The 16,191-nt window shown below is 42.4% G+C and overlaps 1 protein-coding gene across 2 annotated transcripts in view; it reads left to right on the plus strand.

Moving 5' to 3' along the window:
* EPHA3 (EPH receptor A3) overlaps positions 1-15,873 on the plus strand; it is a 306,893-nt gene extending 291,020 nt beyond the window's left edge. For both annotated transcript variants that reach the window (XM_045001919.1, XM_045001920.1), the window contains exons 16-17: positions 7,746-7,901; positions 11,939-15,873. In XM_045001919.1, coding sequence (XP_044857854.1) covers positions 7,746-7,901; positions 11,939-12,044 — 262 coding nt within the window. In that variant the 3' untranslated portion in view covers positions 12,045-15,873. The remainder of the gene's footprint in view (positions 1-7,745; positions 7,902-11,938) is intronic.
* The last annotated feature ends 318 nt before the right edge of the window (positions 15,874-16,191 follow it).

A 16,191-nucleotide genomic window follows, 5' to 3' on the forward strand; every position in this document is an offset into this window, starting at 1 on the left:
CTGCTTTGGAGGATGCAGATAAGGGTGCACCAGCACCAACTATCTAAGCTGGCAAGAGGCTCTTTCATGAAGGCTGAACTGTTCGGTAAACCACCAGGGCTGTGACTGAAACCCTGACCTGACACATTATCCAAGGATCTGCTCAAGGAACGTTAGGGGAGAAAACTAAAAGAGATTGGGCACTCTGAAGAGGCAGTGTCTAGGAGGCCCTTCCTGTTGTGTGTATTTTGCCTGTGGGCAATGGGGAGTGTAAAGAAATCAAGGACTGTCAAATGAGGCAGTGTGACTTTGAAGAAATGCTAAGGGTCAAAACCAAAAAGGACACTCATCCAGACTCTAGGTAGGCGCAAGCAGCTCTTCCTATGGTCTGTTCTTTATGTGAGGAAAATAGTGCATGCAAAAAACTGTGTCCCTTTGTAGAATGTGACAATGGGGGCAACACATGGTCTTGCTGAGACTGTGAGCGCTGAGACTTCAGTGTGTGTACTGCTTGTAGATAAAGGAGGGTAATAACCAGCCAGTGGACTCAGGGGGCACCCAAGCATTGGTGCAGGATCGCTGAATACAGCCTGAGCTACTTTGGTTACCAGCAGCTATAGAAACTCCAGACACATCCTTCATTGGTAATTGCCCTGACAATGGACAGATAAGGGGGGGCCTCTCTGAACTCACATGCAGATCTGGCCAATTGTGGAGCGAGACTGAGGTTACAGTTTTAGTCTCACCTGGGCACTGAGGTTACATTTTTAGTCCCTTACAGTGAGAGGGAACCAGAGATGCCCTGGGTGGAGGTCTATGTAAAAGAGTCAAGTGAGGCAAGTAGCTCCTTTCCCCCACCTGAATATAAAACGGGTGTGATGGCTGTCTGGAGGGCAAGGGTTTAGGGTGTAGGCTGAGCAGTCCTGAGTGAGGAACCCCAGAAATAGACAAGTCTGAGGAAAAGGTGGGAGCTGATCTTTAATATTTTGCATTTTTTTCTTGGTTAATAATGCCGAAACCCACGATGCAAAGTGTGGGGGGGAAGAAAGCTTCTACTTGTAAAGAGTGTGAGCTGTATTTGGAAAGGAAGCTGGAAAAGACACCGGCTCGCAATTTCTAACTGGTGATCTATGTAACAGCAAAGTGTACCCACTTTTGACCTCAAAAACAAAGAGGAGCAACAATCCAGTTTACTCTCAAACTAAGCAAACATGATATGAAATCTCAGCGGGAGAAGAAAATATGCCAAACAGCAAGGCAAATTTTATTTTAAGAACAATCTACTAATTTTACCAGAGGGACACTTTAAACCAGGCATAAATAGCTGTAACTGCAAAGATTCTAGTCCTTAAGGTCCAGGGATAATTAAAGTAAACACAATGACTCTACTTCTCCTCAGTGTGACATTTATTTACTGGTCTCCTGTTGGGAAGCACATACACTCATGATTCCATTTGCTAGAGAAGATAAAACTAAAATTGCCTCACATGCACTCTGTTTTTCTAAGGTTGGAGATAACTATGTTGTCCTTACCGTTAATCCAGAATTTCAGTGCTTGAAGTTACTTACACCAGAAAGAAAGTCGTTTTGCAGTCAAAGCAATGTAGTTAAGGTGTCATTTCACTTTTTGTAAGAGAAAAAGGAATTATAGATGCCTGTTTTAAGTGTGAATGTATAAAGGATATTTCCAAATTTAGAAATAGGGAATTAGGTTGCATTGATTAGGGGGGGAAAACAGAACATGAAATCCAGGAGGTAGTATATGGGATTTCTCTATCCAGCAGCAATATGCTATCCTTTACACAGAAGTAATGCTTCATCCTTCTGGTGGTCTTGGCACCTGAATATTACAAATTATCTCTCTCTCACTGGATAGCTGGCACACCTATAGTAGAGATTTGTACAAGGAGGGACTGAAGTCCCTTTGCCATTTATATATTTATTTCTAGACATGATGTGCTGTGGCAAAGTTCCTTGCATTGTGACAAAATCTTTGTTACTGACAGCAAACCATGGTTCTCTCTGCTTATGTGCACGACACAAGAGTTGATTCCAGTGGTTAACACAATGGTCCAGTCCACTGAAAGCTGACTGCAGCAGGGCATTTTGTAGAAAGTACGATCTGGCATCTCACTGTTGTCGCTGTATTTTTATTTATTTGGGGGAAGGGGTGTCACATGTCAGCAAATATGGGCCTCCAGCCATATACAATGCAAGAATGAGTAGCATTGATAATTTTCTCCAATTTGAAAATGTAGCAGTTGGGGAATGGAGGTTAAGACAAAACAAAAAGAGCCTTAAAAAAATGGGGAAATGTTCTGTTTCACTTCCCCTGAGCAAACATGCAATTTCCATGATTTCTTTTTAATGACTCTGTTCTGAAGCTGGTAGGTACTGATTTATGAAAAGCTGTAAAAGATCAGGTGGAACCCTGCAGGACGTCGTTTACAGCTGCATGGATTGCAACCCATCTAATTTGTCTAGTTAAGTGTGAGCTCATGGCACACATCACCCAGGCCATAAATTTCATGTTCAGACCTTCTGTCTAGGGGCTGGGTCAGGGGGAGAAAAATGCCGATGTGTGCAGATGCTCTGAAAGCCCAGCATTCCCTTGGTGCATGGGAGGAGACATCACAGACTCTTCACAGTGAGAGACAAATTCCTGTTCATTGATAAACTGTCCAGATGTCCTCTCTGAGGAGGAAAGTAACTAATTTTTGCTTGGAATCCTACAAGGGGAAAAATGATACTTTACAGTGCTGGTTAGTCTGAGGTCACTTACATAAAAATTAGGTCATATTTTTTGTCCCGGTGATACTTTGATCCAAGTAATAAACATAAAAGCTCTGTTGGGCCACTCTAATCCCTAATCCTAGGGTCCTGTTCTATTTCAGCTTGTTTATGCTCATTCTTTCTCAAAGCAATTGTTGAGTCAGGCCCTGTTTTATTAGAGTTAAGATGAAAGAAAAAAGTAACACACTAAGTTGAATAGAGAAAAAATTTCTCCGTGCTTTATCACGAAGCACAATTCATAAATACCCTTAATAAATGTCTTGGGATTCCAGATGCTATACCCAGAAAAGCATAAATAAAAAGTGACTCTTCATAGGACAAACAGTAGTTAGATAGGTGTAGACCATATGGCTACTGGGTACACCCTGGGCCTGCTTGCAAAACTTGGGCGTCTAACCGTTCACTGTTCAAAACTTCACTTACACAGGTGCCTAAGGGCTGCTTTTGGCATGACAGTGGGAATGTGTGTGCTTAGCTGTAACGGGCAATGTCTGCAAATTGTTTCTTTAACCCCCCATTTGCCATATGCCCCTTGTTGCTCTTTTCCCCTGCCACCAGGCCTATTGTACAGTTTTCCAGTGTCTTCTATCACTTTTATTCTCTTAGTGGAATGGTACATGATGGTAGATGGTCAGGAAACTTCTTTCCTATCTAAGATTGTCCACAGGGGCCAGCTGGTGTAAAATGTCATGGTGCCATTGAAATCAACGGAGCCACAATGATTGACATCAGTGGAGGATCAGGCTTCAGATATCTTCCAAGCCCATTACTCTAGACAACAAACAGTTGTTTGACTGCTCGGCCTTTAAAGAGAGTGTGGCCAGGCAAAACATATTGCCCATGCTAAGAAGATACTGAGTTGCTGCTCTTGAACCTGGTTGAGAATTGAATGTGAGGCTGCAACAATTACTGCTGAAAGGCTCTGATTATCAAGACCTTTCCAGTTTCTAAGGCAGTATGTTCTGAAGCTGCTTACTGGCTTCACAATAGGGCTTGCTCCAGGATTTTTGCCGCCCCAAGCAGCAAAAAAAAAAAAAAAAAAGCCACGATCGCAATCTGCAGCTCTACCGCCGCCACTTCAGTCTTCAACGGCAATTCAGTGGTTGGTCCTTCACTCCGAGAGGGAGTGAGGGACCCGCTGACGAAGACCCGGACGTGCCACCCCTCACCGTTGGCCGCCCCAAGCAGCTGCTTGCTGGGCTGGTGCCTGGAGCCGGCCCTGTTCACAATAGTGTCCAGTGATCCAGAAAGGGAAAATCTAGTGATTTGTACCAAACATGGGTCTCCTACAGTACATGGCAGTACACTGTGCACAGTCTGGGTAATTTTATAGGTGGTGATATTTGTATTTTTCCTACAGCAGTCAAGCAGCCAGCCACAACTTCCAAAGCCTGCCTTCTGAAAGCATTTTATAATTTATAAGAGGAATCCATTTATCAAACTAATGCTAGGCAAAACCTCAAAGATGGAAGGTTTGGTTTGGACGTGTAGCCAAAAATCAAAGTGGCTTATTTGAACTTAGCAAAACTTCTTTAGTTTAAAAATTGAGGTCAGAATTGCATGCGTAAGAATTCTGGTATTTCCTAATCCCCAACAGGGTCAGACGTACCACATGAACATGCTCTTTTAGTACTTATGATCCTGATGAAACTTAAAAGGGCAAAAGAACATGAAAATGATTAAGACTGGGATTTTAAACCTTAAAGAATTATTCACCCAGCTCCCACTGAAATTCACTGGAATTTGAGCACTTAACTCCATTTGGGGTCCCTTCATAAATTCTGCCTTAAAAGTTTTTCCAAACCTCAGATTCTGTTCATGTTTTGGGAGAACAGTGCTTGGTGGTAGGTCTTTTGAACCCAAATCAGTTCTCCCATTACAAATATTAATGAACCACGTACCCAGCTGTAACATGGCATGATCATTTAACTTTAAATCATGGCATTTGGCACGTGTTCTCTAACCACTCTCCTTCCCTTCTGATTCCTGGTGAAGAAATTCAGATAGCCGCCTTAAGCTGGAATAATTAGATTTTGTCCAGATGAACCGCCGAGGGTTAGGGCCTGAGATGACAGGGAAGTCCCAACAGCTCTTTATGCCACTTGCCTGATGTGGGTGGGCCACCTGTGTAAATGCAGATGGTGTGGCCTGTCATCTGAGCACTCCTCTCCACTGCTCTTGGTGCTGGTGCAGTGACCCTCTCTGCAGTGCACAAAGGATGTGGCTCTTCTGCTGGCAGGCCCACCATGTAGCCCTCACACAGAGCTTCAGTGCTGAGGATGGCTGTCTCCTGCCAAACACTAAACCAGCATATTGTCAGGCAGCCTCTCTTTGTTATTTAAGGACCTGTTTCAACATACTGTCCACAGCTCAGTGGAGCATATTAGAGTGTATTTGTGAAACAAGCACAGATACTGTTGCAGGAGTCCCGGTGCTCTTCCTGTTTTGCTAAGTGGTTCAGATGCTGTGTATCAAGAGACACATTAATTTTCACTGTCTTGTTTTGTGCTTAATAAGTTTCAAATGGTTTACATTGTTTGTCTCCTGTCTACAATGATAGCGAAGGTGGGGAGCGGTAAAAAGAGTTGGAGGAAAGGCTTCACACTGATTTTTTAGGGCCAAAACAAAACTGCGGTAATTCTGTTGGAACTTCCAGTAGGAGGAGCTCATGGTATAGCCTGTGCCCTTTTCAGGTGGACAATAACATTGAGTTCAGGTTATTTGTGTCCCTTAGTCTCAAGTCAGTCGCAAAAAAGGCTTCAGTTCAGCAAAGCACTGAAGCACACAATAGATCTTAGTGAAAGTGAGCATGTGCTCAAAGTTAGGTGTGTGCTTTTCTGAATCAGGGCAGGCTCACAGTAGCTGTAGGGGAGGTCAGATTTGAAGTAAATACGGTAGACAGTCATTGGTAGCAACCTGTCAGTGCCCTTTTGCTATGCTGCTCCTAAGCAGCTGTTGCTGTTCTGGGAATGTCGACAATTCACTGGGTCCCAGAAACATGGGGAAATGTTGCTCGTAAGTGCCGATTGCTCTTACAAGGTGTTGCTGCAAACAAGCATCTACTGTAGAGGCTCATATCCTTAGATACTATCACAGGTGGAGGAATCTGGTATAATGTTAATTAGTGTTGCAATTGGAAAATAATTAATATGGACACTAATATGTCATGCCCACCAGAAAGAATACTGATCACATGGCTATTCAGAGGCTTTGTGTGCAGCTTAGAAAAAAGATAACAATGCAATGAGAAAAAACAACTAGTGTCAATACAGGGGAGGCCAGACATCCGTCCACATCTGTGCACTAACGTAAGACATTACAGTGTAGTAGCAATGTTGGAAAAGAAGAGCCCCATCACCATGTATGGATGCATTGGTAGATCACTGTGAGAGCAGCAAGTATGGCTCTCTGTAATGCTACCAAATGCAGGAGTATCAGTCATCCAGCTCTTCCTGGCAGTAGAGAAGTTGGCCCAAGAAAAGATTACCTCATCTACCTTGTCACACTTTGTATGCTTATTTTCAATAGCACATTGACTTCCCCATTGCTATTAATCCAACCACATCCTCCTGTTAGAAATCATACAGACTGAAAATGGGTTAAAATAGACAAAGTAGTACACAAGTGAGCTCTGTGGGACACCGCATAAGGTGGAGATTGGAGAAGACACAACTTGGATGGCACGCTTGGATGTGTCACACATTTTAATATTGCACTTGGTTGCTGTTCTGAATCAGTGGTTGAATTAGACTCAAAATGGAGAGGAGGCACTTCTCCACCTTACTCTAAGCCCTGGTGTGACTGGTTTAGTGGACTGTTAATGGAATACGGGGCCTTTTACTCACCACTTCAGACCTGGCCCAGGGCAGTTGTAGCTCCAAGATGTTACCATCTGTTGTTTGCATGCTGATTTTGATGACGTGAGTGAATGGGCACAATCTAATTCCTAGATAATTATTTGTACGTCGCAGCAAAGGCAGAAATAAGAGTGTGGAGACTTGACCTACCATCTAAGCATGGTCCCTTTAGCAGTGAATGAAAGTGCCTTGGGAGGGCAGGAAAAGAGGAAAAATGGCATGGTTGGTGTCTTTGTCATCCTTTGTTTTGTGGATAAACACAGAATTATGTTCAGTAAACATGTCAATTCAGCACCCTTTATGGCAATGATTAATTTAAAAGTCAAAAGAAACTTGTGTTATAATGTCACAACAACTTGCAGAATGCCTTAGTGGATGCTCTCGTTTTGGGATGCCCACAGTTTTTAAGATAGGGCTCTAAGAACGACTTGAAAAATTGGCTAATTGTATTCAATAATGAGCCTCCCTATTTTTGCCTCTGCTTGTGCATTGTAAATTACAAACCTTCCACATGGGTTACAATTACTCCACTAACACTCTTAATTCCCTTAATAATCATTGTGTGATTTTTGAGCCGTTATGGACCTGTTAGTGTTTTTAAAGCCCCAGCAGTCTATGATAATGTATTTGTACTTTCAGCTCTAATAGCAGTATCTAGAATTTTTCCGTAAGGCTGCAATATTCCAAATGCTCAGTATCTGTAAATTATACCATCAATGAGTTGAATTTGAAATTAAGAGGGCTCATTACTTGAGTGACTAGTCTGTTATTTGGGACTAGTCAAGTCACATAAATATAGTCTAAATTAGGCTCATCTTTGTTAATGTTTAAAAAAAATTAAATTATAATGTAAAAATATAGCTAACATACTGGTAATGCTTCTGTGAGTTAAAGCACAGGGATGAGTGGAGTAGTTGGAGCTCATAAACAAGATGATTACACAGTGTTCCTCAATGCTGCCAGCTTGAACAAATGAGGCCTCAGTGGTGGATAAATTCCACAGATGAACAGGAAAGCAGCTGGAAACTCCTGCTGGTGTTGGTGTTAAGTTTAGACACAAAGTGTATCTATGTTTACTCCAGCTCTCTTACTTTGATCACATTCTTTTTATTCCAGGCCATCAAATCTTCTCCTGGACCAAAGCAATGTTGACATCTCAGCCTTCCGCACGACAGATGACTGGCTCAACGGGTTTCGGACAGGACAGTGCAAGGACATCTTCACAGGCGTGGAATACAGTTCATGTGACACAATAGCCAAGATTTCCATAGAGTAAGTTAGTGCAATTTATAGTGATGATAATGCATCAATATTGCCCAGGGATTTTTTTTTTAAAACATGCACAAGTCACGGTTTTGGACTAAGCTTTAACATGAGTAGTTTAAAATACTCTCTTGTATTTAAAGGCCATTTTCAAATGTTTTAAATTCAAATTTAGTTGTTATATATGTATAGGAAACAAACAGTTTTGCAGATGGCGTGAGGACAACTGCAGCTTGGTCTGTGTAAGCAGACTCCTGTGCTCACACAGAACCCAGTGAAGTGAGGAGAAGGTCTTTCCATGTGATGCCAATCGCAGGATCAGGGCCTGAGAAGTCATTGGCCAAGAGTCAGTGGGATCTTGTGTTGCCCAGCACCTCTGAAAATCAGGCCACTTTTATTTAAGAAACTGACTGCAGGCAACCCACTTTCAAAAGTTCAGCCATCAACAATGTCCTAATGGGATTTAGAATTCAGTTTTAAATGTTTTACTGTGAAAAACAAAAATACAAATACCAACTATTACTGGTGCAGCGTAAGAGCTATCCATATAGGGTGACCAGATGTTAAGGGGAAAATATTGGGACTGCCTCAGGGGGAGTGTTTTGTTTTGTTTTTTTACATTCACCCGTCTGGGAGTTCGGTGGCAATTTGGCGGAGAGCCCTTCAGTTGTGGACAGTCTTCGGCAGTATTTCGGTGGCGGGTAATAAACCTTGCTGCCAAAGACAGACGCACCCGCCACCGAAATACTGCCAAAGACCATCCGCAACTGAAGGACTCTCCGCCGAATTGCCGCTGAAGACCAGGAAACAAAATATCGGGACAAATAGCGTCCTGACCGTACTCTGGTTGGGACGCGGGACAAACTCCTCAAAATCAGGACAGTCCCGATTTTCTTGGGGCATCTGGTCACCCTATATTCATAGCAAACACTTTTTCTATTGACTGTTCCCAAGTTGTCTGTGAGAACAGATCCCTCCATCCAGAACTTTATTTTTGTTGTTGTTGTTGTTCCTTTTATTTGATGAATGTTTGGAGAAATATATTTCATCCTATAAACTGCTCTTTATTATATTGGTGGCAATATTTTCTAGGGATACTGCACAGGGCCCCATTGTACTGTTACTCCGGGGGGAATTCTGCGCCAAAAAAAATAATTATGCACACTATATTTTCAAATTCTGCAAAATTCTGCATATTTGATTTGTCAAAATAACACAATATAATCACACCAGTTTTAATTATTTTGGGTCATTTATTTCAAAATACCTGTCAGCAAGTATGTCCATAACAATATAGACAACAACAACAACAAATTCAGGAAATGTTTTTTGACAAATAGATTCCTTACTAGGCAGAATGCTGAGTAATAATTCATTTAAACTACAATACAGAACCGTATTTCCCAGACCCCTCAGAAGCAGTGCAAAGACTTGGGGGAGTCAGGGGTAATGGAGGAGCTGAGGGAGAGAGAAATAATTGCTGGGAAGGAGCCTGGGTGTGAACTTGGAGGGTTGTTGGGTGTGTGTGTGTGGGGGGGGGAGCATGGAGCAGGTTTTTTGGGTGGGGCGAGGAAGGATTGTTAGGGAGCCTCCCCCATGCAAACCCTGGCTGATCCCTAGCCTCTCCCATACAGTCAGGCACATCTGCACCTGTCCCTATGTGTCCCTGTACTCCCATGTTTCCGTGTATTCCCTGTCCACATGTGTCCTTCTATCCCCACTCAGACACCCACTCCCACATCCCTGCACCCCTCCCTCTGTCCCCATGTGTCTCTGTGCCCCTAGTCAGCCACCCCCCATCCCTATGTGGCCCTGCACCCTCTCCCAATTCCCATGTGCCTCCACTCAACCATCCTCCTGTTCCTATGTTGCCCTGAACCCTCTCCCCCATCCCCATGTGGCTCTGTGCCCCCAGTCAGCCACCCCTTTGCCCATGTGGTCCTGCGCCTCCACTCCTATTCAGCCCCTGCCCCAGTCTGTCATCCCCCACTAGCCCTTATGAGCCCCTGTCTGACCTCCCCATACCCCCTGTCTCCTGACGTGGCCCGGCAAGTGCAGTGAATAAGGCAGGCTTTCTCTTCCCTAGCTGGCTGGGAGCTGCTGCTCTGTTCCATGGCCACAGCGCCCTTTGGTGAGCAAAGGCGGAACTACAGTAACTTTCCAGCCCAAGTTATTTTCTGCTGAGTCTGCTCTATTCTAGCACCATAGCGCCCTCTGGTGGGCAAAGGGCAGAATTGCAGCAACTTTCTGGCAGAAGCTTTTTTCTGCGCAAAATATTATAAATATGCGTAGCTTATTAATTATGCACCCACACAGTGGCACAGAATTCCCCCAGGAGTAAGTTACTGTACAAACAACCAATATAAAGACAGCCGCTGCTGCAGAGAGTTCAATATCTTGGATGTAAACAATATATAACAGATGGTAAAAGAGACACATCAAGATACATATGAGGAAGGCAAAATAACATTAGAAGGTTGTATTTTAGAGTCAATTCAAAGACACAGTAGTGTCTGCAGTGCCTGTGTCCATGGACTTTTTGCTGCAGGTCTTCACTATGTTCGCTGGGTGACTGGCCAGAAGTCACTTTTCTGTCCCTGATTAGTTGATCGCTACAGTTATAAGCAGAAGGAGAGTCCGAAGAAGTTACTGGGGGTTTTAACTCAGGAAAATGGTGGGAATGTTTAAAGGAGATAAGCAAACCTAAGAGATTTTAGAACATTTTTAACCCAGTTAATGCCTGAGCACCCACTTAGGTATAGATCACGTAGCCATCGAGGTAAATGAAGGCATAGTTGGGACCTTAAATGCGCACCCGCTATTTGTTGTACTTATGCATGAATGTGGACAAATAGAAATATCAAATTATTTGTTGGTTGCAACCAAGCTTCCCTTAAACAATTTGTCACCCTCTTGTTCAAATCATCTGATGTGCCTACACAATACTCATTAATATTAATAAGACACGCACACATTCATTGAGAAAAGCACGTTTTTCATTATTCTCGAAACATTACAAATGCTACACTCCTTCTAATCTACTTTAAAGTCCATTTATATAGAGAAGGAAAAGAACTGGTTCAAACTGGGGCTTTGAATGAGCCCCAATTTCCTCCTGCACCTCGAGGAACAAGCTGGAAGAGTTGGTGTTACAAATTCATGCATCCACCTGGAATGAATTAGTTTGTCTGAATGTAAATGTACCATCTTTATTCCTGTAGTGTAGAGTGTTGTGGTAATAGTCTCTCTGCACCTGGGAACATGTCAGGTATGGTTATGAAGATACTGTGCCAGAATGAATATTGAATTCTTAATGGTATACATTGGTCGCAGTTAAGTGATGGAGAACAAGTAACCAATAGCTGCAGTATGGGAATTAAAACACATAAATACAGCCAATTAGCATGTTGTTGCAATTGTTCAAAAAAAAAAAAACGTTGCTAATGGCTTACCATAGCAATGACCCCTGAGAACATTGCAGAAACCCACTGGTAATGGCCAGTTTCCTGTGGACTAATAGTTAATTAGCTTCACAGCAAAAGTGTGAAGCCACATTTCCACTATGCCCAACAAAGGGATTAGATTGTCTGGAGAAACAGAAGGCAAAAACACAGCAGGGCCTGTGAATATGACCATGTAGCTATAAATTTCAGCATCAGTACCAGAGTTATGAAAGCCAAACTGCTAAAAGGACTCTGTGTGCAAAATGACAGGACTGATTCAGGAAAAAAAAAATCATGCTGATGATCACAGCATGAAATGCTGCTACAGCAGGGAAAAGACCCCAGGAATCTCAATTTTCTACTCTGGGCCATAATCAGCACTAGTTCAGTGTCTCATCTTTTGGGTGGGCATTTGCTGGTGCTAAATAAAGCAGAACACAGCTAAGTGATATCTTCTCTTCTTGTGCTAATTTTTTTTTTGAGACACACATTCTCACTGGCTTCCATACTTGTACACTCCGATCTAGCAATAGGAAAAGGGCAGTATGAAATACAGAGGCAGAGTACATCACATTTATCAACCATGTGTTCTCTTTCTTTCAGTGATATGAAGAAGGTTGGTGTTACAGTTGTTGGGCCTCAGAAGAAGATTATTAGCAGTATTAAAGCGCTAGAAAATCATACGAAGAATAGCCCTGTTCCCGTGTAAGGTACCAAAATGATGTTGCTCAGGTCAAAGAGAGAGAGAGAAGTTGCTTCAAAGGGCAAATGGTGATGGCTGAGAAAACTGCACGAATTAAAGGAGCTCTCACAACACTGTTGGAAATATTGGTGGAAATTTCAAGCCCACTAAGAAACTCAAATATTGAGTATCAATGCCTTAAAAATAGGAACATACATTTTTAATCCTAAAGGGCGGGAGCTTTCTTTTCCCCTGCTAGTAACTAACTGATAATACAGATAATAATTTTGAAAAGAAAAAATATGTAAAAATCCTTCCAAGTAAAACAGTGAAACTGAACCCCAGAGCCATTTGAACATTGACTGACTGAATATCATGAAAAACCACGGACACAAAGGCTGTGTGTTTGATCGACAGCAGCAACAAGAAGAAAAAAAGACTTGCAGTATTTTTATACACAGAAGAGATCTGTAACAGGTATTTTATTTCTTTAAAGGCAAGCAAAATTGCGGGATTATGCCTCAAACTTATCTGGCCATACAATAACATCACTGTAATCCTCTGTTTCGCTGTGGAAAAGAATACAGAAATAAAGTTTGTAGTGACTTTGAGTTAGTTCACAAATGATTTTTGCCATTACGTTAGCTTCCCTAAATGTTTCCATTTAAAAAACAAAAAAAGTCTTAATTTTTTTTAAAAGGCATATTTATTTCCTTTTATTCTTTATTGTTTATATTTATGCTTAAATATCTTAACTTAGATTTATTACTGCCATGTGCCAAATGCAGTCAGACTTCACTGATCAGAATCGATGATTTAACCTGAGAAAATTGTATGATGTGTTACTTACTAGATTTTGTTGTATGTTCGTACTGCCCTGTTTGAAATCCAAGAAAGAAAAGCCTTTTTCCAGCTCTTGCTCTGAACAATCCATCTCGAGTTAGACATTCCATCTATGTCATATCTCTGTTTACAGTAATATGTTACACTTCTAACCTAGAGTAAATATACTAGCAGAACTGTGTGTGTACAACATATGAATTGTTCCATGGATCAATAGCCAGCCTGGTTAAGCATGTTAGTTTCCTTTACTTCCCAAAGACCTGATATCACCATCCTTTACACATGATGAGTAACTAGCACCTTATTCAGATTGATTTCAGTGGAGCTATTTGCAGAGTGAGGTGCTAGAACTCAGTATGAGGGAGGCAGATTTGTACCCTAATTTAGTGGGACTGCTTCTTTAGCTTACATGATAAAGGTTTGAGTCTGAGTCTGGAGCTGAACATCAGGGATTCTATTCCTGATTGCCACATGTGCATAATTAGCAGGCAGTCATGGCATTTATATACACACACACAGACATACATAGAGTCCCTGATCATTACACTAGGATGTGACTTAGTGCTGCACATCTAGGACTGGAATCCTGCCCTCTTTAAACTTCCATCTTTTCTGCACAGTGGATTCCACTGAATAACACTGAGTTCCTGTGAAAACAAACAAAAGACAAGACAAATGGATTTTGAAGGCTCCAGGGCTGTAGTGTGTAGTATAGATTACTATTAAGGCTACGATTTAGTCACAGGTATTTTTAGTAAAATTCATGGACGGACATCGGCAGTAAACCCCTGACTAAATCTTGGGGTGGGGGTGGCCACGGAGTACCACAGGTGCTCAGGATGGGGCACCCAGGGGGGGCACCATGGGTCCTGGGAGAGGCAGTGGTGACACACAACCCGGGACCCCTCCTGGTGCTGGGGTTGGAGGGTGGCAGGGCTTACAGGCTCCCTTCGTGCCTCCCCTGAAGCAGTGATCTGTCTGTCCCTCCAACTCCTAGCTCCTCGCGCTGCCCTCGCCCCAAGCACCGGCTCCACAGCTCCCCTTGGCCAGGAACTGTGACTTCCGTGACCTCCATGACAAACTCACAGCCTTAATTGCTATGTATCTAGTTGAGTTGGCTACCATGAATGCAAAATCAATTGCTGGTTCTTCTGAAATACACAGAAGCATGAGGCTGAATTCCTAGAATTCTCCAGGCTGAATCTGCTTCTAAATTATTCTTCCTGGATCCAAAATGTGAACAATGCAAAGCGAACGCATTTATCACTCACTGATAAATGGAGACAGAATTGTAGATTGCCTTTTTAGTAAATCGTGGCAAGTGAACATGCTCAGAAGAATCGGATTTGAAATACAGTTGATAATGTCTATTAATATGATTTGACAAAAATTTGAACCAACAATATTAAAAAGTGCAGAAAATTAAAAGAAAGCAGTTAGACCACAAAAAATCATTGTGATTTTCTATTCAGTGTGTTCTCTTGGTAGACCAGGATTCTGCAGTGAAATATGATGGATGACCCAATATTAGGGTGGCCATCTTTTCAAACTGCAAAAATGGGACACATTTTTGGGACACGCAGGAGTCCTGCCTCTACTCCTCCTCTTCCCCCCGAGGCCCCGCCCCCTGACCAGGCTGGAAGTTGGAGCTGGGCAGTGGTGAGAGCCGCCCAAGGAGCCCACACCACTGTGGGGAGCCCCAGACCCTCAACCAGTCCCAGGTGGGGGGGCTGGGATGCACAAGAACAGCCCCCAACCTGTGTCCACACACCCCAGGGCTCACTGCCAAGGGCAGATGAAGGGTCTGGGACTCCAGGGCCCCCACAGTGGCCCGGATTCCCTGGGCAGCTTTTCTTACTGCCAGGCTCCAGGTTCTGGCCTGGCCAGGGGGCGGAGACTCAGGGGGAAGAGGAGGAGCCTGAGGTAAGGGGGAGCTAAGCCCACCTCAGGAAGAGGCTGGCACTGCCCCCGAGCCTCAGGCAGGCACTTAGGAATGCCATAGAGAATCTGGGACAAATGCTGTCCCGGAGTCATTCAGCCTGGGACTGGGACTTGAAATGTAAATTTCTGGACTGTCCTGCCCAGTTAGGGATGGGTGATCCAATATAAGATCCAATATAAGAAAGCACAAATGCCAATTTCATCTTGCTTATTGTGTTCAGAATTGTTCTTCGCTTCAAATTTGGGCTTAAGATTCAGAATTCAGACATTGTTAATCAATTTAAGTCACCAAGCTCCAGTGCGGACACAAGTGTAGGAGGAATCTTTTCACAAGGTTTTTCTACAGATGTTTCTCTCAATCTTCATTCAGGCATCTTTAGGGGAGGACATTTTTAAATGCTTCTCAAAACAAGAAAAATGTTTCAAATTGAGATCTTACACCTTAGACCAACCTTAATATTTTCTCAGTATGTAGCATCCTCCATGGACACTGTTCTGAGCATGCTCAGCATAAGTGCATGATACTGATTCTTGGTAAGAAGGGAAGTCATTTTTGTTTGTTTGGTTTTTGCTTGCAGTTATGAGTAGAGTGGTTTTAAACAAGTTTAGCTTCCTCTACCCTTGAAAATTGTACATGTACTCTAAGTGGCCTCTTATTGAAAACATCCCACACTCCCCTCCCCCCTGTACATATGTAAACATAACAGTGTACAATTCTTAAATGTGGAGTAGAGGTACTAGAATTCTTGCGGCCATCTTCCTGTACAGGATCTGCATTGGTTATTTACATCAAACAAAACACAAACTATTCACAACATTATGTACCATATTATTGGTTTTGTATCTTTAAATATAGTTTACATATATAATTTATTTCTGTTAACATATCTAGTTTTGTGCTGTACTTAGCATTCAATAAGCAATGTATAGATGTGATTTGATTGGTAATATGTACTTCCTTTAACTTGTAATTCAAAACATTACTTACTCATTTAGTTTATATGTTGTGCAATTATAGATGGCCTCTTACTAATGTAAAATTATTTGTAGTGGAAACATTTATATTTTTATAATAAACATAATGAAAGTATTTTTTACATACTGGAATACCCAGATGCTTATTTTGAGGCAAAGTAAATCTATTTGATTGAAAAAAACCTAACTGGCTTGTTTAAATATAATGCATTACCTGTGGCTAAATTCTCAACTTCAGCACACAGCTGCAGTTAAACTTAACTGCTATTAGGAACACCTATTAAAAAAGCAATGTTTAAAGTAGACACGCTGGCCAGATCCATTGGTGCTATGCCAAGTTACATTAGTGTGAAGATGTGATTCACTCTGTCTATGGGAAGACTGTTTCAGTCTCAAACTGCATATAGGGTGTTGA

The sequence above is a fragment of the Mauremys mutica genome, chromosome 1, assembly GCF_020497125.1.
Source record: "Mauremys mutica isolate MM-2020 ecotype Southern chromosome 1, ASM2049712v1, whole genome shotgun sequence".
Taxonomy (NCBI): domain Eukaryota; kingdom Metazoa; phylum Chordata; order Testudines; family Geoemydidae; genus Mauremys; species Mauremys mutica.